This window comes from Lepisosteus platostomus, chromosome 1 (assembly GCF_059453375.1).
Source record: "Lepisosteus platostomus isolate fLepPlt1 chromosome 1, fLepPlt1.hap1, whole genome shotgun sequence".
Lineage (NCBI taxonomy): Eukaryota > Metazoa > Chordata > Actinopteri > Semionotiformes > Lepisosteidae > Lepisosteus > Lepisosteus platostomus.
In genome coordinates, this window is record NC_142611.1 from 11,545,088 (window position 1) to 11,568,569 (window position 23,482).

General features: G+C 40.2%; 2 protein-coding genes and 1 long non-coding RNA gene across 3 annotated transcripts; 1 reads left to right on the top strand and 2 right to left on the bottom strand.

Annotated features, from left to right (window-relative positions):
- Nucleotides 1-215: 215 nt before the first annotated feature.
- LOC148677689 (uncharacterized) lies at nucleotides 216-22,868 on the bottom strand. The gene is made up of 4 exons (XR_015934792.1): nucleotides 22,684-22,868; nucleotides 4,980-5,264; nucleotides 4,015-4,296; nucleotides 216-2,609 (listed from the first exon to the last, which is right to left on the bottom strand). It is a non-coding gene; the product is annotated as an uncharacterized LOC148677689 (long non-coding RNA).
- On the bottom strand, nucleotides 8,566-12,293 carry LOC148677690 (uncharacterized). The gene is made up of 2 exons (XM_088640246.1): nucleotides 12,009-12,293; nucleotides 8,566-10,714 (listed from the first exon to the last, which is right to left on the bottom strand). Exons 1-2 carry the CDS (start codon nucleotides 12,081-12,083, stop codon nucleotides 8,819-8,821), a joined length of 1,971 nt encoding a protein of 656 aa, XP_088496372.1. The 5' UTR covers nucleotides 12,084-12,293; the 3' UTR covers nucleotides 8,566-8,818.
- Nucleotides 13,667-17,001, top strand: LOC148677691 (uncharacterized). Its single transcript, XM_088609445.1, has 3 exons — nucleotides 13,667-14,348; nucleotides 15,645-16,145; nucleotides 16,454-17,001. Exons 1-3 carry the CDS (start codon nucleotides 14,274-14,276, stop codon nucleotides 16,970-16,972), a joined length of 1,095 nt encoding a protein of 364 aa, XP_088465571.1. The 5' UTR covers nucleotides 13,667-14,273; the 3' UTR covers nucleotides 16,973-17,001.
- Nucleotides 22,869-23,482: the final 614 nt, after the last annotated feature.

Below are 23,482 nucleotides of genomic sequence, written 5' to 3' on the forward strand. Positions count from 1 at the left end.
TTGTAATTTAAATAGCACCATTTTAAGATGGATTAAATTAGTAATATATCACATTTTTGTTATTATTACCCTTATGAGCCACATTCAGTATACCACGCAGGTACTGTAAATGTCAAGGAAAGTAGAGCTGATCAGTGTGATTGTTCACAAGGCATTCATTTCAGTGTGACAGCCATGGGATGCATAGGAGAGCAAATAAGCTTGTATACAGCTGCCAAAAGCAAGGTCTTTATTATAATTACATTATACATAAACATTAATAATCTAGAAATAAAAGCAGAAAATTAAAACTGGCGGTGAATAAATAAAACCCCCAAATTAGATTCTCTAGGAATAAAATACCCAGGAACTAAGCAAATTGAGAGGTCTGAGTGCTTTAGTCTCAATCAAATTGGCTTAACCCCCTTGGCTGAGGGCTAACTCTTGGCCAGAGGACGAGTGACCCAGTGGCAGCCACAGAGGTGGAGGTGGGGTGGAGAAGGGGGAAAATGTACAGTATGTATGATGTTTTAGGTGAGGAAAATGATGATCTTTAGTGAGCTTTGATTTTTGCTCAGTGGCTCGGTCTGCTACTGTGAAAATACTACCCAGGGAGTAAAATGAAGGTACTCATGAGCATCAAAGATCAGGATTGATGACAAATTATGAACTATAATTATTGTATGCGTATATAATATTTTAATTGCCTTTGTTACGACTGCTGCCCCGCGATTGCCCAGGGAAACCAGAGTAAGCCTTGTCCTGAACATTGGCGCCTCTCTTTCTCAATTCAATTCAAGGTGCTTAATCAGACCGGGGGGTACAATCGGTGTTGCCAAAGCAAATACAAATAATGAAGTTCACATGAAACGAAAACAAAAAATAAAAGTAAAATTAAATCTACAGACATATTACAGACATATCTTAAAATATTGACATATACTGTAGACAGATGGAACATTATTGGGAGACAGACTCACTGTTCCTCAGAGTTTCTCTCTCTCACTATTACATTACTGCTCAAGCGACCCCTCCAGACCTCAGCAACAACCTCTGGGCTTTGGAGTTAAAACGGTCACAGACCTTATCTAAAATCTGAAAGAGACACTTCTCAGTCACCTAAAACTGTCACGATATCAAACATACCTTCAAGGATGAGAGAAAGACTAATTCACAGTAACTCAAATCTGGATTTATAAATAACCTACACAAATTAGTCTCCTGAATCTAATTCTTATAAAAATCTAAAGACAGAACAGTCATGAAATCATTAAAACACATCAAGATGTCAATATAACATTGACAGTAGGCCAGCGACATCTTTTCAGGTGCTGCAGTACTCATTCAGGGAGGGTAGAAAGTTTTCGCCAACCAGCAGGGGTTAAACACGTGGCTTCCTCCACGGCTCTCGTCCTTGTTGGGCTCATACGCTGCCGGGCTTAGTATGGGAGGTGTATCCAGGAGCACTGTGGCATACAGTACATTCAAGACAAACTTTCAGTTCCTCCTCCTCCAGGTCTGTAAGGTTGGATGTTTTGTGTCATCTGTGCTTTATACAGCAGTATACTTCTTCTTCTTCTTTTTCACAGCCTTAGTCCCAGACTGTCCTGGGGTCAGCTGCTTTGGTTGCTCTTCTCTACTCGTCTCTGTCGACCACATCTTCCTCACTCACTTCACATACCTCCATATCTTTTCTCACACAATCTATCCATCTCTTTCTAGGCCTGCCTCTTCCCCTGTTACCTTCCACCTCAAATTCCATTACCCTCTTTGTTACTTCCTCAACGTCCCTCCTCATGACATGTCCATACCACCGTAACCTCGCCTCTCGCATCTTCTCAACCACATCCACCACCCTACATCGTCTACGGATTTCTTCATTTCTGATCTTATCCTTCATTGAAATCTGCAGAATCCATCTCAACATCCTCATTTCAGTTCTTCTCATCAAGTTCTCTTCCCTCTTTCCAACTGCCAAGCATTCAGCTCCATATAGTAGTACAGGTCTAATCACAGTCTTGTACATTTTGCGCTTTAACTTTCTAGGAATTTTCCTGTCACAGATTATTCCAGTTATTTCTCTCCACTTGTTCCATCCAGCTTTCACTCTTTGTTTTACTGCCTCCAGTGTTTCTCCTCCCTTTACCAGTTTTGATCCAAGGTATTTAAAGCCATCAACTTGTTTCAGTTTTCCTCCATTTGTCTCCTCAACATTGGTCATAGTATCTCCTCTTCTCTCCATTACCATTATTTCAGATTTTTCTGCATTCATTTTCGGTCCACCCTATTTCCAGACTCCTCTGCCATTTGAACACTTTCTCCTGTAGTTCTACTTCTGAATCTGCCATCAGTGCCACATCATCAGCAAAGATGAGTTCCCAAGGCACTTCTGTTCTTACCTCCTCTGTCAGTGTGCCAATAATGTTGATGAAAAGGAAAGGACTTAGTGCTGACCCTTGGTGTACTCCAACTGTGATTTCAAACTCTTTTGTCTCTCCCCGTTGTGTTATCATCTTCGTAGTTGCATCTCTATAGGTTGCTTGAAGTAACAAAGAAAACAAACAGCAATGATACCAATGATGATGACAAGGACTTGGAAATGCAGAATGTACTGAGAGAATGTGCGTTACCTGTAGGAAAAGAAAAGAAATCACCTCATGAAGCTTAGAAATAGTACAAATTTGAAGAAACAAAAAACACTAACGCTGAAACAATACAATGTTGTATGAAACTCTCTATTATCAGAAAGCAGTTTACCCTTTGTAAGGGTTGCAGCAACCCAGAGCCTATCCCGGTCGAACAGGGAACAAGGCGAGACTAATCCCTGGACCGGACACATTTCCATACACAAATACAAGCACGCAGGCTGCAATTTATAGTAAAAAAAAATGTTTTTGTAAACAATAATCTCCTCCACAATAAGTGAGGTTGCCAACAAAGTGACATGCATTGCCTTTTCCAGGTCAGAGGTCAGATCATTACTGCCCACGTGTTGTTGGCCTTGTGCTTATCCATGTTAAATCTCATTTGCTAGGTGTTTGCCTAGATCCTAACAGGGTCTAGGGTCTTTGGTATTGCTTGTGCTGCTGACACTGTATTTGCATATGTTTGCATTACCTATAAATGCATCAAGACTACACCAGAGACTAGATCCTTGGCACAGATTAGGAAAAGAAGCAATGCAAGAACCAATACCTGTCGTACCCCACTAACAGTCTCACTCCAGTCTTGGTTAACAACTGTTTTCAAGGTGGTGACCAGGTGCAAATGAAACAGTGACACTAAACCATGCAGGAATCATACATTAGAGGACTGGAACTGCCTTCGTCTGAATTAGATATTGCTGACTTCTTAACACACCTACTGTACCTGAAACTGTGATCAATTTAGTCCAATTCCCAGGGTTCTTAAGGTAGGATTATGATACTTACTATGTTAAAGTACAAACAGAATTAACGGCAGGTTAAAGAAATACATTTACATACCGTATATGCTAAATGGAAGAGGTGTTAGCCTGCGGTCCATGTGGGTCCTAATGCCCCAGTAAATTTGTGCTTAATTCTAAATTTGTCAAATTCTTCTATACCCAGTATAGTGACGGGGACACTATACTGTAAACAGGTGCCGTCCTTCGGATGAGACGTAAAACCGAAGTCCTGACTCTCTGTGGTCATTAAAAATCCCAGGGCATTTCTCGAAAAGAGTAGGGGTGTAACCCCGGCGTCCTGGCCAAATTTCCCATTGGCCCTTACAAATCATGGCCTCCTAATAATCCCCATCTATGAACTGGTTTCATTACTCTGCTCTCCTCCCCACTAATAGCTGATGTGTGGTGAGCATTCTGGCGCACTATGGCTGCCGTCGCATCATCCAGGTGGATGCTGCACATTGGTGGTGGTGGAGAGGAGTCCCCATTACCTGTAAAGCGCTTTGAGTGGAGTGTCCAGAAAAGCACTATACAAGTGTAAGCAATTATTATTATTATTATTATTATTAATATAAATTAAGATGATGATAATAATTCAGAAGACTTACTTTTAACATCCACATTGCACGCCCAGACAACTTCCTTGTCCAAGTTCCTCGCTATGTACAAGCCAGTGTCACTGACCGTTAAATCATTCAACCAGAACTCTGCAGTAGATGAATTGTATCCACAACGGTCAGTAAATCGACCAGTACAGTGTGATGTGTTATGATCTACAGTCATTACAAGAACATCTGTCTCTGTTCCCGGGCATCTCAAATACAGCCTTAAGAGATGCACTGTGTTTTTGAGAGTGTGTCTCAGAGTTTCCCCTTGCACGAGGACAACACCTGTGGAAGAGAAGAAAAACTCAGGAAAAATTGTAACTACTATATGGTTGAAAAGAGCTGACATTTTAAAGAATGTTTTTTATACTAGCTGATGAAACAAACCAACACTAATGTAGACAACAACTCAAATAGTCAATGTAATTCTAACTGCAGTCAAGATTGAGTCAGATAAGAAGAGATCACTGAAACTGTACACATACAAATTGCAATGGCTGCAATGATAGGTGAACAGAAAGAAAGAAATGAATGCAGTGATTCAACGACAGCATGTACAGTATATACACAAGATAACACAATACAGTACATAGGTTCCCTGGTGTCTTTCCTTACTCCCCCATCCTCAATGAGAAAGTCACCTATCCTGGTGAGGGGTGTTACAAAGCCGGAGTCAATCCTGAAAGCTCAGGGCATAAGGCATGGAGAGCACATGACTGAGTCTCATTTTCAACATTACCCTGTCGGTCTTGCCTGGCACAGGTTCCATTAAAGTGGCCAGCAATCCAAACAGAAAAATGTTTAAAAAAAAAAAACGACTGCACGGCCCTCTCCCAACAATATAATTCAATACAAGCTTGACATAAATGACAAACTCGGTGCAGATGACATTAACCACAACCTGAACATACTGTACATTTCAAACTGAAATCAAAGAGGGAGAGTTCCCTGCTGTTCATGTGACTTACCTTCCACGCTGACATATCCGGTCCAAACAACTTCATCGCTTGAGTTTCGGAGCAGAAGATGGCCAGTGTCGGCAGCTGTCAGATTCAGCAGTCGCAGCTCTGAGGTACTCGAGTTCAATTCACAGCGGTCTTCAAACTGCCCCACGCAAGTCACCTGGTTATCGACTAAAGTCACAACAAGGCTCTCCTCTTTCTCTTCAGGTCTCCTCCATGTCAGCTGCGAGTTGGGATCGATTCTCGGCAGAACCTGTTGCAGAGTATCTCCAGGCTTTTTAAAAAACACACCTGGGAAAAAAACAACAACACAAAATGACAAAATGGTTTGAGTACACTAAGGCAAAGGGAGAGGAGAGGCATTTCCTCACAACTGGCAGCCCACTGAAGCTCAGCAGGTGTGAGCCTGGTCAGTACCTGAATGGAAGACCTTCTGGGAAAAACTAAGGTTGCTGCTGGAAGAGGTGTTAGTGGGACCAGCAGGGGGCGCTCACCCTGCGGTCTGTGTGGGTCCTAATGCCCCAGTGTAGTGACAAGGACACTATACTGTAAAAAGGCGCCATCCTTTGAATGAGACGTAAAACCCAGGTCCTGACTCTCTGTGGTTATTTAAAAAATCCCAGGGTGTCTCTTGAAAAGGTGTAAACCTGGTGTCCTGGCCAAATGTCCCATTGGCCCTTAGCAATCATGGCCTCTTAATAATCCCCATCTATGAATTGGCTTCATTACTCCGTTCTCCTTCCCATTGATAGCTGATGTGTGGTGAGCGTTCTGGCGCACTATGGCTGCCGTCGCATCATCCAGGTGGGGCTGCACATTGGTGGTGGTGGAGGGGATCCCCATTACCTGTAAAGTGCTTTGAGTGGAGTGTCCAGAAAAAGCACTATATAAGTATAAGCAATTCTTAACACCTAAGAAACAGAATTTAATAAACAGGGAATTCTACAAGTGATAAGAAGCCCTCTACATAATAAGTAAGATTCTCCTACATATTTCAGTATTCAGAAGTCATAGAACCCAATTTTATGAACTAGTTGACATTAAATGCGTCAATCCTGAAATACGCGCTAAACTCAACGCTAGGACAGTCACTTTCAACACAAGTACAAAAAAAATCCAGATCTGACCTCAGAAAAGTATGGAAGTCCGTTTCCGCCAGGGAGTAAAAAAAAAACGCGCTATGGTATCACAGAATTGCGACTTAGCAACTCAGAATTGCGACTTAGCAACTCAGAATTCCGACTTAGTATCTCAGAATTCCGACTTAAACTCATTCATAAATCGTACAAGATCTAAAGGCATGGAGAGTTGTATTGTCAAGTGCCCTGATAAAAATCAAATTAATGCAGGTCTACAATAGTTTTGCTCGTTATAATCCCTACACGGTTTGCAAGATGGACACCATTATAGAGGACTTATTTTGTCGTGGTTACACAAACCATGAAATTTTGGTGTTATTGGAGGAATCACACAATGTAAAACTGAGTCTTCGGACCTTGGAAAGAATGCTGTGTAAGAATCAGCTCTGGCGAAGGCGAAACAAGACAGATGAAGCGGAGGTCGCCTCATTCATACACCAACAGCTACAGACTTCTGGCAGACATCATGGCTATCGGTGGATGCACCAAAAATGCTGGATGGCAGGGATAATAACGGATAGAGAGACTGTCCGTCAGTTACTGCGCCTTATGGACGGGCGAGGAGTAGATCTGCGTGCGCAAAATCGCCTGAGGCGCCGGCAGTATTACAGCCGCGGACCAAACTATGTATGGCATATTGATGGGTATGACAAATTAAAACCTTACGGGATATGCATCAACGGGTGCATTGATGGCTTCTCGAGAAAAATGATCTGGTTAGAAGCATACAAAACCAATAATGACCCACGAATTATTGCGGGTTATTTTATAGACGCTGTCTATAAAAACAACGGTCTTCCACAAAGAGTACGACTTGATCATGGAACCGAAAACACCCACGTTGCTGTAATGCAAAGGTTTCTGCGCGAAATGAATGAGGATAGCACAGAATGTGTCACTCTTGGCCCAAGCACTGGGAATCAGAGAATTGAACGCTGGTGGGCTACACTAAGAGCACAGTGCAGTCAGTTTTGGATGGACCATTTTGAACAGCTGAGAGAAGATGGGCATTTTGTTGACACCTTCATCGACAAATCACTCATTCAGTTTTGTTTCCAAAACACCATACAGGTAAATGTAACATACCTGTCATTACAGATTTTGATATGAATAGTAAAACATAACATTCTACTATGTTTTATACTATTATACTTATTAAAGATCTCTTCTTTGAGTTCCATAAAGTGATTTAACAAACCTTATTTCAAAACAATTGATTTATATTGTGTAGGAGGAGCTCAATGAAGTGCTGACTGCCTGGAATAATCACAGAATAAGGCCAACCCACAACCCTCGCGCTCCCAGTGGACGACCTTCAGTGATGCATGCTGCCCCAAGTTTATATGGCGCACAGAACTATTTGCAGGCAGTTGACCAAATCAAAGTCGATATCTGTCGAGAAGACTGTTGTGTAAAGGACTACCCCTGTGATGAGGATGTCTTCCATCTTTGTGTTGAACTGATGGCTGAACAGAACCTTGCAATGCCAGATGATGTGTTTGAAATCACTGACCTTTACTTAAGACTACGTGAAATGGTCCTCAATGGGCTGGACCTTGAGTAGGAATAGGAGAATAGGGGACTTTGCACTCTCTGGATAAGATAAACTGCTTACAAATGTGGGATCTAGGTATAAGGGTGTTTTGTTTTTCTCAAATGCCACAGCATTTGATGTTACACATTAAAAGTGGTAAAGATGTTACCACTTTTAATGTGTTGTCTTTAGATCTGATTTAACATTGAGTGTGAAATAGGATGAAACAAGGAACAAATGAAAGTAAATGTGCCAAAAGATGCAAACAGTGTAAACAATCTTTAATGGACTATAGATAATGTTCACACATAAAAGCAACCCAACTTTGATTTGACAATAACATTATCTAACATTATATGAAATGTTTGACAATAACATTACCTCACCTCTCTCATTTCCTTTCACCAAATGCAATGTAAATATAGTACAAATAATATTCACTAAACGCAAGGCATTTGAACTCATCTGCAATCTTGATGTTTCATAAAAATGTCAGACAAAATCCACAAATAGCCAAACTAGTCAAACACAACTAAAAAAATTCAGATTCTGCAAAGTTACCGCTACCCCAAGAAACATCTAACTGAAGAGTTAATGACAAAGATTCATTCTAAATCAAGTGTTGACCAAAGTGAGCACTTAAAATTCATCTTTGCCATGAACTGTCCAGTTATTGTGCAAATAAACTCTGCTGCCATATTGTGACTAAATTACATAAAACGCAAAAGTTGTAACATTATTAGACACTACATGGCACCAGAGTTCATTGGCACAAAAGTGCTTGGTAGCTTAGAGAATGCACATCGCTCAAAAAAGAACTTTTATTAAACTGCATCACCATATTTTTTTTAAGGTGAAAAAACATCCATTAGTTTCTCACTCAATATACTGTATGAACAATCAGTCAAAGAAATTCTTGTACCAAAATGACAAAAATAAAAGTGCAATTTAACCTGAGACTTTTTAATTTCTTCAGTGAAATTATGAACATTCTATCATAAGTACACTCAAAACTCAGTATATCTTATATGCTTATATGTGTAAAGGTACAGACTTGGTCAGATGGCCTTTAAATGCATACTGTGAATAAGTATACTTTACCAAAAGTTTTGAATGGTGAAAGATGCACATACTTCTAATCTGTTTAGTCTGTAGGTCGACAGACTAAAATACTAAACTATGTCCATTACCCATATATTACTTTCCAAAATTTTGTTCATTTCACACCTGAAGTCAGGATAGCTATCATAATGAATAGACACTCTCAAATAACAGCCACATGTATGTGCCATAGGTCTTCTCTCAAATCCTTGCATGTGTGTGAAGTCAACAGTTACAGTCTTGCCGAGAAAAAGATCTGAGCCTGTGCAGAACCTCAGGAACAGAGACTGTTTCCTTCCATCACACTCTCGCAGGTATGTTGTAATATGCTTTGATATTTCCTTTTCCTGTGCATTCATTGTGCAGGGAAACTTCAGTGACCGTATGATTTTCCTTGCCGTTGGCTGCAAGTTTTCATACACAGTTTCAATTTCCTCAAGGGCTTTGCTGAGGGGAGCGAGTACACTTTCCCACTGTTCGATAACATAAGCAGGCTCTTGAATAAGGGTTTTGTGAGCCAGTTCTTGCAGAATTTGTTCAATGTTGTGTGCATTTGGCATTCTTCGGCAGCTGTAGTTGTCCAAGATTTCCAGTAATTCATCTTGGTCAGAACAGTTGAAGTCTCTGCGACAACATTCCAAGGTATAACGGTCAGATTCTGAGACATACTTTAGAAAATTGTCAACAAGATCACTCTTCACATATCCAAGAGCTGCCTGTTCCAAGATTACAGGAGCAAGCTTGATGGGCAAATACTTCTCTTTCTGCCAACCAAAAGAAATAATTTTACCTATACTCTGCCACTTTTTTTTGCCATAGTCATGTCGGAGAAATGGTATCTTGAAAGTGCTGCCTGTTGTACATTGTTCATAGAATTCATGCCAGAATTCAGAGAGGCAATCTCTGAGAACGCCTCCATCATCGTATCCATTCTCATACTGCCCATTTGGTAGTAGAAGCTTTACTTGAATTTCTGATTGAGTATATGAAAGGCGTTCATCAGTGAAATGTTCAATAAGCTCAGATAGTATCTGGCTGCGATGGACAACAAGGATTTTTTTGTCTGGTTCCCTGAGTTCTTGTGCCAGAGGCAAAGTGTCTTCTAGACTGTGTTCTCCCATCTCAGAGAGGTCTCCATTGAAAATTGTAATGATATTGCTATCCTCCACATTTTCCCCAGTAAATATGGTAGAACTTTGCTGAGCTAAACTGGAATCGTCTGTGACATCTGCAGGATAAAATTGTGCCACGTCATCACTGCCTAAGTTCAAATCATTTCCAGTATTTCCAACATAGATGACATCTAATGTTTCTAATTCCAATGGTGGATCAATTTGTGAGTCTGTAGAGGGAAAATCCTGTGTGTTTTCCTGTGAGTGATCTGCAGTGTTTGATTCTCGCTGTGTCTCCACACCACCACTGTCATGTTTCTTTTTGGTTGACAGATAGAACCTCATGATAGTTACCTCTGAGGCTTCATATAGAGCTCCCACTGTACTGTCCTCATCTAAGGAAACTTCTTGATAATTTGTCAGATCCACCTCAAACTCAGAAATATTTCCATGTGCATTCTTTCCATCTGGGAAAAACAAACATATTGCCTCCGTTATGAGGTATTTTTTTTTCCAGTCCTTTGAAACACTTAACTTTCGTGTTCCACCACCCTTTTTGGTTCTCACCTGGATAAAGCCTCCTTTTCCTTCATCATACAGCATCCAGCCCAACTCCACTTTCCTTACTTTCCTCTGTGTGTTCACCTCTTGATGATGAGTGATGTTTTCTGGATGCTTACACTTTTTTCTTTTATTCAGTTTTGACTTCAGTCTATCAAAAAGCTTTGATTTCCTACTGTTGGGCTCTTTTTCGTGTCTCCTACAATATCCCATCACTGCCAATCTGTCTCCATAAGATGGCAAATAATCCCTCATCTGTTCATCTGTCATTAACATCAGGACACTGGCATCAATCTAAAAATGAATAGTGTATTATCAATTTTCAGTTTCAAAATACCATACTTAAAGCATCATTTTATGTGGATCAATATGCTGATACTGGTTTAAGGAAAAAGTCCATTCGGGATTGTGGAGGTACTGTATGCAGTGAAAAAATCTACTATACGTGAAAATATCAATATACTGTACAGTACTGTGCAGAAGTCAGAGACCACCCTTGCATTTATTTAATTTCCAGTTCAAACAGCCATTCAGTGCAAATTATTTAGTTTTTGGTGTCAGAAAATAATGCAAGAAACATATTTGACAGAAGAGTACACTAAATATAATATCAAATCTATCAGTATTTAATTTGCCCACTCTTTACTTTTGTGCACCCTTCAGGCACTTTAAGTCTTCCATCCTTCCAATCAAACAAGTTACAGCTGTGTCCTCCCAACACAAGTTGATCCCAAAACTGTCACTGACATTATATTAGAACACTTTCCATTAAAAGTGACACTAACATTCAAACAACTACCCAAACACACCATAGCTGCCTTGCACATGTCTTTGTCATGTCCATCTGAAATGGCAAGAGGCGATATTTCTGATAAGATTAGCTATAAAGATAGTTCAGTTCAGTTGAGAACATCACCATCACATAGACAGAAGTTAACGTTTTGATCACTCTAGCATCAGATCTGAAAAAAATCCACAAGTGTTTCTGTCAATACTTCCATTGTAAGAAGACAACACAATGCTATGGGTCTGAAGGGATGTGTATCTGTCAAAAAGTCACTATTTGAAAAGGAAATAGACAAAAGAGAAGAAAATTTGCCCTAGAACACCAAAACTGGACACTTGAGATAAGTAAGGTTTTATAGACGATGAGTTACAGAGTGGATTTGGATTTGAACCAGCAGAAGCAGAAAATACAACCAACTTCTAAGACTGAACTTTAGAGGTGTTTACAAGAAGCATGAAAAAATATCCCAGTGGATTTATTTGAAAAACTCAAAGAAAGTCTCCTGTAAATAATGGAAGCTGTAATAAAGGCAAAGGGTGGACACCCTAACCAATGAAAGATCTGACATTATATTTAGTTGTGGATGCTTTTGTGTAATTTTGTGTTAAATATATGTTTCCTGGAATAATTCCTGACATTGAAAAATAAATTAATTGCACTTAATGACCGTTTTGACTGGAAATTAAATAAGCGAAAGGGTGGTCTCTGACTTTTCACAGTACTTAAAGTGCTGTTAATATCTACAGTAGGTCAGTGGGAGTTAGTTATAATAAACATGAACACATTCATTCTGTTAACTACCTTTTCTTCCTTCATTTTTTCGATAGTGGACTCTGGAATGTCCCTCTCCCTGAGGAAATCGATGAGATCTTCCATCCTGCAATTGTGGCCTAGGAAGCACACATGGGACAGTGGTGCAGCATTGATTAGTTAGCATAGTGTAATTACCTAGCCTCCTGTTTGCCCAGACTCCAACAGTATGCATTATAGTACATTTAGAAGTAGTCCAGGACAGGCAACGATGACCAACACTCGCCACACATTTGCATTCACAGGGTGCACATACAGTAGGTCACACCCCAAGGGTATGTGAATTACAAATGTAGAGTAGGCTTTTCAATTTAATCTGACTTGTCACACACAGTATGCATTCACAGGCAGCACCTCACTCAACTAATCACTGTCTATAGAACACCCGGTTAGCTTGAGCTCAAAGATACAGATTTGATACAGTCTAAACTCTGCAGAAAGTTATATCTCTTGAAAGAGGGTTGGTCAATACTAACCTAGTGACTAGTTTTAACCTACTGTACTTTACCTTGTAATCATCTTAAGAGCAGCTAACTTATCAAAAAGTTACAGAAAGCTGAATCAAACCACAGCTGTAAAAACATGTTCTGTAAACCAAAAATTGATATAACTAAGTTTTGGAATTGTTACTAAACACACACGAATGTCTTCATTATGATAACGGTTGTTTTGTGCGTGTCACTTGGTAATTTACAGCCTTAGGAAGCCGAAAAGACCGGATGGAGGGTTTGTAAAAATTGGACCGTTGTGCTTATCAAAGTCCGGCTCGGGAGACACACGGGCCGCTCCCATGGCAAGACGTTTCCGACAGTTTAATGTCGCCTGATCATGTTTAGTAAACATAAACATGCTTGTGATCCTGGTATGTTTCTGAGAGATACGCAATCACAGAATTGTATCTGAGCAATTAGACGGAGAGATACTGGGGTTTGGCCAAGTACATTATTGGAAGGATATTGAAAATAAATAAGCATATCAAATCTCTTAACGTACAAAGGGGGAGAGTAAACAAAAATAATAAAAGACGTTCCCTTTAATGTATGTCTGTATTGTTACGGGTTTCATTAATTGTATCGAAGCAAATTTATGTTTTGATCGTGAATAGGCGACCCCAGATTGACTCGCGTAGAAGCTCATAGCACCATCCTCGCTCATATGGGTCCAAAGCTAGCTATGTTACTGTGCTGAAATAGCTGCTGGTAAAGTGTTTGCAGGAGCTGCCTTGTACAAACGGACGAAACCCCCACAAATGTATAGGCCTACTGTTAGTTTTGCCTCATTAATTAGGTCGCACTTGAAAAGGTTAAATCGATCAACCAAAACCATCCAAGTAGCTCTTGCATATGATTTTTTTACGTCTGCGTAAATTGTACATAGACTAACGTAGCTAAGTAAAAAAAAATCTCTCCGTCTAATTGCTCAGATACAATTCTGTGATTGCGTATCTCTCAGAAACATACCAGGATCACAAGCATGTTTATGTTTACTAAACATGATCAGGCGACATTAAACTGTCGGAAACGTCTTGCCATGGGAGCGGCCCGTGTGTCTCCCGAGCCGGACTTTGATAAGCACAACGGTCCAATTTTTACAAACCCTCCATCCGGTCTTTTCGGCTTCCTAAGGCTGTAAATTACCAAGTGACACGCACAAAACAACCGTTATCATAATGAAGACATTCGTGTGTGTTTAGTAACAATTCCAAAACTTAGTTATATCAATTTTTGGTTTACAGAACATGTTTTTACAGCTGTGGTTTGATTCAGCTTTCTGTAACTTTTTGATAAGTTAGCTGCTCTTAAGATGATTACAAGGTAAAGTACAGTAGGTTAAAACTAGTCACTAGGTTAGTATTGACCAACCCTCTTTCAAGAGATATAACTTTCTGCAGAGTTTAGACTGTATCAAATCTGTATCTTTGAGCTCAAGCTAACCGGGTGTTCTATAGACAGTGATTAGTTGAGTGAGGTGCTGCCTGTGAATGCATACTGTGTGTGACAAGTCAGATTAAATTGAAAAGCCTACTCTACATTTGTCATTCACATACCCTTGGGGTGTGACCTACTGTATGTGCACCCTGTGAATGCAAATGTGTGGCGAGTGTTGGTCATCGTTGCCTGTCCTGGACTACTTCTAAATGTACTATAATGCATACTGTTGGAGTCTGGGCAAACAGGAGGCTAGGTAATTACACTATGCTAACTAATCAATGCTGCACCACTGTCCCATGTGTGCTTCCTAGGTCACAATTGCAGGATGGAAGATCTTATCGATTTCCTCAGGGAGAGGGACATTCCAGAGTCCACTATCGAAAAAATGAAGGAAGAAAAGGTAGTTAACAGAATGAATGTGTTCATGTTTATTATAACTAACTCCCACTGACCTACTGTAGATATTAACAGCACTTTAAGTACTGTGAAAAGTCAGAGACCACCCTTTCGCTTATTTAATTTCCAGTCAAAACAGTCATTAAGTGCAATTAATTTATTTTTCAATGTCAGGAATTATTCCAGGAAACATATATTTAACACAAAATTACACAAAAGCATCCACAACTAAATATAATGTCAGATCTTTCATTGTTTAGCGTGTCCACCCTTTGCCTTTATTACAGCTTCCATTATTTACAGGAGACTTTCTTTGAGTTTTTCAAATAAATCCACTGGGATATTTTTTCATGCTTCTTGTAAACACCTCCAAAGTTCAGTCTTAGAAGTTGGTTGTATTTTCTGCTTCTGCTGGTTCAAATCCAAATCCACTCTGTAACTCATCGTCTATAAAACCTTACTTATCTCAAGTGTCCAGTTTTGGTGTTCTAGGGCAAATTTTCTTCTCTTTTGTCTACTTCCTTTTCAAATAGTGACTTTTTGACAGATACACATCCCTTCAGACCCATAGCATTGTGTTGTCTTCTTACAATGGAAGTATTGACAGAAACACTTGTGGATTTTTTTCAGATCTGATGCAAGAGTGATCAAAACGTTAACTTCTGTCTATGTGATGGTGATGTTCTCAACTGAACTGAACTATCTTTATAGCTAATCTTATCAGAAATATCGCCTCTTGCCATTTCAGATGGACATGACAAAGACATGTGCAAGGCAGCTATGGTGTGTTTGGGTAGTTGTTTGAATGTTAGTGTCACTTTTAATGGAAAGTGTTCTAATATAATGTCAGTGACAGTTTTGGGATCAACTTGTGTTGGGAGGACACAGATGTAACTTGTTTGATTGGATGGATGGAAGACTTAAAGTGCCTGAAGGGTGCACAAAAGTAAAGAGTGGGCAAATTAAATACTGATAGATTTGATATTATATTTAGTGTACTCTTCTGTCAAATATATGTTTCTTGCATTATTTTCTGACACCAAAAACTAAATAATTTGCACTGAATGGCTGTTTGAACTGGAAATTAAATAAATGCAAGGGTGGTCTCTGACTTCTGCACAGTACTGTACAGTATATTGATATTTTCACGTATAGTAGATTTTTTCACTGCATACAGTACCTCCACAATCCCGATTGGACTTTTTCCTTAAACCAGTATCAGCATATTGATCCACATAAAATGATGCTATAAGTATGGTATTTTGAAACTGAAAATTGATAATACACTATTCATTTTTAGATTGATGCCAGTGTCCTGATGTTAATGACAGATGAACAGATGAGGGATTATTTGCCATCTTATGGAGACAGATTGGCAGTGATGGGATATTGTAGGAGACACGAAAAAGAGCCCAACAGTAGGAAATCAAAGCTTTTTGATAGACTGAAGTCAAAACTGAATAAAAGAAAAAAGTGTAAGCATCCAGAAAACATCACTCATCATCAAGAGGTGAACACACAGAGGAAAGTAAGGAAAGTGGAGTTGGGCTGGATGCTGTATGATGAAGGAAAAGGAGGCTTTATCCAGGTGAGAACCAAAAAGGGTGGTGGAACACGAAAGTTAAGTGTTTCAAAGGACTGGAAAAAAAAAGACCTCATAACGGAGGCAATATGTTTGTTTTTCCCAGATGGAAAGAATGCACATGGAAATATTTCTGAGTTTGAGGTGGATCTGACAAATTATCAAGAAGTTTCCTTAGATGAGGACAGTACAGTGGGAGCTCTATATGAAGCCTCAGAGGTAACTATCATGAGGTTCTATCTGTCAACCAAAAAGAAACATGACAGTGGTGGTGTGGAGACACAGCGAGAATCAAACACTGCAGATCACTCACAGGAAAACACACAGGATTTTCCCTCTACAGACTCACAAATTGATCCACCATTGGAATTAGAAACATTAGATGTCATCTATGTTGGAAATACTGGAAATGATTTGAACTTAGGCAGTGATGACGTGGCACAATTTTATCCTGCAGATGTCACAGACGATTCCAGTTTAGCTCAGCAAAGTTCTACCATATTTACTGGGGAAAATGTGGAGGATAGCAATATCATTACAACTACAGCTGCCGAAGAATGCCAAATGCACACAACATTGAACAAATTCTGCAAGAACTGGCTCACAAAACCCTTATTCAAGAGCCTGCTTATGTTATCGAACAGTGGGAAAGTGTACTCGCTCCCCTCAGCAAAGCCCTTGAGGAAATTGAAACTGTGTATGAAAACTTGCAGCCAACGGCAAGGAAAATCATACGGTCACTGAAGTTTCCCTGCACAATGAATGCACAGGAAAAGGAAATATCAAAGCATATTACAACATACCTGCGAGAGTGTGATGGAAGGAAACAGTCTCTGTTCCTGAGGTTCTGCACAGGCTCAGATCTTTTTCTCGGCAAGACTGTAACTGTTGACTTCACACACATGCAAGGATTTGAGAGAAGACCTATGGCACATACATGTGGCTGTTATTTGAGAGTGTCTATTCATTATGATAGCTATCCTGACTTCAGGTGTGAAATGAACAAAATTTTGGAAAGTAATATATGGGTAATGGACATAGTTTAGTATTTTAGTCTGTCGACCTACAGACTAAACAGATTAGAAGTATGTGCATCTTTCACCATTCAAAACTTTTGGTAAAGAATACTTATTCACAGTATGCATTTAAAGGCCATCTGACCAAGTCTGTACCTTTACACATATAAGCATATAAGATATACTGAGTTTTGAGTGTACTTATGATAGAATGTTCATAATTTCACTGAAGAAATTAAAAAGTCTCAGGTTAAATTGCACTTCTATTTTTGTCATTTTGGTACAAGAATTTCTTTTAGACTGATTGTTCATACAGTATATTGAGTGAGAAACTAATGGATGTTTTTTCACCTTAAAAAAATATGGTGATGCAGTTTAATAAAAGTTCTTTTTTGAGCGATGTGCATTCTCTAAGCTACCAAGCACTTTTGTGCCAATGAACTCTGGTGCCATGTAGTGTCTAATAATGTTACAACTTTTGCGTTTTATGTAATTTAGTCACAATATGGCAGCAGAGTTTATTTGCACAATAACTGGACAGTTCATGGCAAAGATGAATTTTAAGTGCTCACTTTGGTCAACACTTGATTTAGAATGAATCTTTGTCATTAACTCTTCAGTTAGATGTTTCTTGGGGTAGGGGTAACTTTGCAGAATCTGAATTTTTTTATTTGTGTTTGACTAGTTTGGCTATTTGTGGATTTTGTCTGACATTTTTATGAAACATCAAGATTGCAGATGAGTTCAAATGCCTTGCGTTTAGTGAATATTATTTGTACTATATTTACATTGCATTTGGTGAAAGGAAATGAGAGAGGTGAGGTAATGTTATTGTCAAACATTTCATATAATGTTAGATAATGTTATTGTCAAATCAAAGTTGGGTTGCTTTTATGTGTGAACATTATCTATAGTCCATTAAAGATTGTTTACACTGTTTGCATCTTTTGGCACATTTACTTTCATTTGTTCCTTGTTTCATACTATTTCACACTCAATGTTAAATCAGATCTAAAGACAACACATTAAAAGTGGTAACATCTTTACCACTTTTAATGTGTAACATCAAATGCTGTGGCATTTGAGAAAAACAAAACACCCTTATACCTAGATCCCACATTTGTAAGCAGTTTATCTTATCCAGAGAGTGCAAAGTCCCCTATTCTCCTATTCCTACTCAAGGTCCAGCCCATTGAGGACCATTTCACGTAGTCTTAAGTAAAGGTCAGTGATTTCAAACACATCATCTGGCATTGCAAGGTTCTGTTCAGCCATCAGTTCAACACAAAGATGGAAGACATCCTCATCACAGGGGTAGTCCTTTACACAACAGTCTTCTCGACAGATATCGACTTTGATTTGGTCAACTGCCTGCAAATAGTTCTGTGCGCCATATAAACTTGGGGCAGCATGCATCACTGAAGGTCGTCCACTGGGAGCGCGAGGGTTGTGGGTTGGCCTTATTCTGTGATTATTCCAGGCAGTCAGCACTTCATTGAGCTCCTCCTACACAATAGAAATCAATTGTTTTGAAATAAGGTTTGTTAAATCACTTTATGGAACTCAAAGAAGAGATCTTTAATAAGTATAATAGTATAAAACATAGTAGAATGTTATGTTTTACTATTCATATCAAAATCTGTAATGACAGGTATGTTACATTTACCTGTATGGTGTTTTGGAAACAAAACTGAATGAGTGATTTGTCAATGAAGGTGTCAACAAAATGCCCATCTTCTCTCAGCTGTTCAAAATGGTCCATCCAAAACTGACTGCACTGTGCTCTTAGTGTAGCCCACCAGCGTTCAATTCTCTGATTCCCAGTGCTTGGGCCAAGAGTGACACATTCTGTGCTATCCTCATTCATTTCGCGCAGAAACCTTTGCATTACAGCAACGTGGGTGTTTTCGGTTCCATGATCAAGTCGTACTCTTTGTGGAAGACCGTTGTTTTTATAGACAGCGTCTATAAAATAACCCGCAATAATTCGTGGGTCATTATTGGTTTTGTATGCTTCTAACCAGATCATTTTTCTCGAGAAGCCATCAATGCACCCGTTGATGCATATCCCGTAAGGTTTTAATTTGTCATACCCATCAATATGCCACACATAGTTTGGTCCGGGGCTGTAATACTGCCGGCGCCTCAGGCGATTTTGCGCACGCAGATCTACTCCTCGCCCGTCCATAAGGCGCAGTAACTGACGGACAGTCTCTCTATCCGTTATTATCCCTGCCATCCAGCATTTTTGGTGCATCCACCGATAGCCATGATGTCTGCCAGAAGTCTGTAGCTGTTGGTGTATGAATGAGGCGACCTCCGCTTCATCTGTCTTGTTTCGCCTTCGCCAGAGCTGATTCTTACACAGCATTCTTTCCAAGGTCCGAAGACTCAGTTTTACATTGTGTGATTCCTCCAATAACACCAAAATTTCATGGTTTGTGTAACCACGACAAAATAAGTCCTCTATAATGGTGTCCATCTTGCAAACCGTGTAGGGATTATAATGAGCAAAACTATTGTAGACCTGCATTAATTTGATTTTTATCAGGGCACTTGACAATACAACTCTCCATGCCTTTAGATCTTGTACGATTTATGAATGATTTTAAGTCGCAATTCTGAGTTACTAAGTCGGAATTCTGAGATGCTAAGTCGGACTTCTGAGATGCTAAGTCGGACTTCTGAGATGCTAAGTCGGACTTCTGAGTTGCTAAGTCGGAATTCTGAGATACCATAGCGCGTTTTTTTTTACTCCCTGGCGGAAACGGGCTTCCATAATGTACAATTTACGCAGACGTTATTTAAGTCTGTGAATTGTATGAAGATATCAGTAGAATGTGGCACTGTACCTGGATTGAATTGTGAACAGTAGATTTCCTATGCCAGATGAGCAACCTACTGTACTTTCATTGCTGGCGCCAGAAGTGACGTCAAAACTGTGAGACTTGAAGTCGCAATTCTGAGATACTAAGTCGGAATTCTGAGTTGCTAAGTCGCAATTCTGAGATACCATAGCGCGTTTTTTTTTTTAACTCCCTGGCGGAAACGGGCTTCCATAGAAAAGCCATCAAAAGAGGTAAATAAAACTATAGAGAGAAACTGGATCATACTATCACGATGACCGAGACACCCGGAATATGGGAAACGGAATTCGCACCATCACAGACTACAAAGCGCAACCCAGCAATACGACACAAAGCGTCTTTCTCTCCGCTGAACTAACCTCATTCTATGCTCGGTTCGAAGTCCTTAACAGACGCAGCTAAGAAAATCCCAGTAAACCAGGAGAGATACCCACTGCCTGTCTCCAGAGCGGACGTGTACACAGTTTTTAGGAAGACAAAGCCCCGCAAAGCTCCTGACCCAGGCGCTATCCCTGGCCGTGTTCTGAAGGCTTGCGCAGACCTGCTGGCAGACGTCGGCACGGACATATTCAGTCTTTCTCATACTCAATACCCAGTCCCCTCCTGCTTCAGGAAAACCACATTCTTCCGATCCGCAAGAAAACCAGAGTTAGCCGTCTGAATGACTACCGCCCCGTTGCAAAGCACACATCACCTCTTCACTGCCTGACACCTTGGACCCACTGCAAGTTGCATACCAACAGCTATCGCCACTGCCCTGCACACTACCCTCTCACACCTAGACAAGAAAGGAGCGTATATGAGAATGCCGATTGTTGATTACAGCTCAGCATTCAACACCATCGTACCCTCGGCTTGTCACCAAGATCCGGGACCTAGGAATGAGCTCCCCTCTCTGCGATTGGATCCTGGACTTTCTGACGGGTCGTCCGCAGGTGGTAAGGGTAGGAACCAATTCATCCTCAGCCCTGACTCTGAATTACTCTTGATTACGAAAGGCTTCGAGACTGCGTACAGGGAGGAGGCTGACAACCTCTCTCTGAACACCAGCAAGACCAAGGAGTTGATCGTGTACTACAGAAAACACCAGAGAGCAGACCACGCTCCCATTTACATCAGCGGCTCTGCAGTGGAGAGGGTCGGCAGTTTTAAATTCCTACAGTAGGTGTTAACATCACAGACGATCTAACCTGATCCCAATACACCAACCGCGTAGCCAAGACAGCACGGCAGCGCCTCCTGTTTGTTAGCAGACTAAAGAAGTCCGGCATGCCGTCACATATCCTGACCAACTTCTACAGGTGCACCACTGAAGGCATCCTACAGTAAGTGGCTGCATCACTTCCTGGTTAAAGCAGTGCAGTGAGTTGTGAAATCGACTTCTGTCATCTCTCTCCTCTCTCGCCTTGCGAGCTTGCGGGAAAAGTGTTTCATTACCGACAGCGACCGGTGTATGCCGTATTGTTGTGCACTTGATACATAAAACAGGATTGATTGATTGACTGCCGGTGCTCACAGCTCAACTTCACTGTGAACCACAGAGGACTGCTCAAATATAAATCAAAGAAAGCGAACGCCTTATCGTATTGTTAATGTTGCGTTTCGATTGGTGCTTGAAATTCCGACATCCTAATACCCGCCTAAGCATTGAGACTGACACTCAATGCTTGCATTTTTGCATTTACACCTGCTGCGTTCTCCCCTAAATTTAACGTATTAAAAAAGCACACCTTTCATCGATTGATGAATTTACCAGTTACACCAGATAGAGTTAGTTTAGGTTGAATTATTTCAGATCACTAAATGAATTGACGGCGAGATTCTTAGCAGATCCGTAGCGAGTTTTTTTTTTATTTTCCTCCTCGCACAGTTCATTACCATTTCGAAGAGTTCTGTCTATTTGACAGATGTTGATATAATAGTGTAAAACTTACAAAATGAAACGTTTTATGAAACAAGACCGTAAAGAAATTACTAAACGCCGAGAGACCGACGTTGCCGTAAAAAAGACAAGCTACTACTCACCGTATTCTCCACTGTCGCCTTTCACAAACTTCATTATGTCATTTAGTAGAAATAACAGAAAGGTCCACATTCTGTGGTGTTGCTACAGTACTATCGACTTCCAAGCGGCTTTCTTTATTACTGTTAACTTCCTGCTCCTTTTTGAACGGCGACGAAATACCAGTAATAGCTTTACAATTTTACTTTGACATACGGTCGGCTTTTTAAATACCTGGGGTAAAGAGCCTTTACTTAACTGGTACCATTCTTTACCCCTCTGCTCCTACTATACTTAAAAATAAAAAATTAAACGTTTTATGAAACAAGACCATTTTCACAAGTCTGTTTCCCTTGCGAAGACACGGACATACGAAGACTCGTGCGTGGTCACAAAAATGGCATAAAAACGGCAAAGTGGAGGCTGTGAAAACATTCACAATGTACTTTTTACATAAAGCGAATGTTCTCGCAACTCTAGGAGGTTTCGTGAAAACGCTACAGGTGTGCCAAAATCGTGTTTCTACTCACCGTCTTCTCCACTGCCTCCTTTCACAAACTTCATTATGTCGTGTAGTAGAATTTTTTATTTACTATAAAACGATTCTCAGCATAAAAACAGCGGTGAGAAGTGCCCGGTTTCTGCTGTCACCGGTTTTGTCATTTTGTGAAGTGCACGAAAACTAGGATTTCGCGGGACCAGGTAAGAGCCGGAACGGCGGAGTAAGACTCTAGGGAAATTGAATTGCTCAAAGCAGATTTGTCCCAGTATTTAAAATACGTGACACAAAATCATTTCACTTTTTCAAGATACGTACTTAGACAAAGGAGGCTGTCTATTTGAATGAAAGACGTTTTCGCCGCCCGACCTACCTCCACCCGTGCTCGAAGCTGTAGTCTGGAAGCCTAGGGATAGGACACACAGCAGCAGGCAGAGCTCCACAGCGGTCTTCATTTCGCGACGATTACCTAGTCCCTGGGTAGCCGGTCCCAGTTTAATCTGCTTTGTGAAATTTAAAATGTTGCTGTAGAAGTTTCTTTTCTCTTTTCAGAATGCTGCAGCTACCGGCAGGCGTATCGCTGCGGGGCAAAATACTCCGCAGATACACCGAAGGAAAGCGAGGCGCACCGTACAACCTGAGTTGAAATGAAAAGACTTCAGGACAAGTGACTCACTAGAGCCCAGAGCCCCTCCCACCAGAGGCAAACTTAATTTTGTTCCGCTTAGGCTCTGGGCTTTGTGGCAAGTAACCAAACCTTCTGTATATATATATATTAAACGTATAAAGAATTTACAAATACAACTACAACCAGTGGATCAAAAAACAGATACAAGAGAAAAAACATTTAACCGCCAGAGGTAATGAAGTAACTTATGTGATCAAATTGTATTTTTTACATATATCATATGTTTTCCTTGCTTTATTATTTCTCAATTTTTTTATAGAATTGAAATAGTGTTTCAGCTCCTCCTCAAAGTTTTAAAAAGGGGAGTATCATTAAACCATTTTGATTTATGGATTTGAAATTTACCCAGAATGACTAATAAATTGACTAGAAATAAATGCTCTTTTTCCACATTTTCTGTTTAAACAGTACAATCAAATATCAAAATCCTTAAATCTAAAAAACACCTTTAACTGCCTGCAAACAAAACTCTGCATGTCTGTCC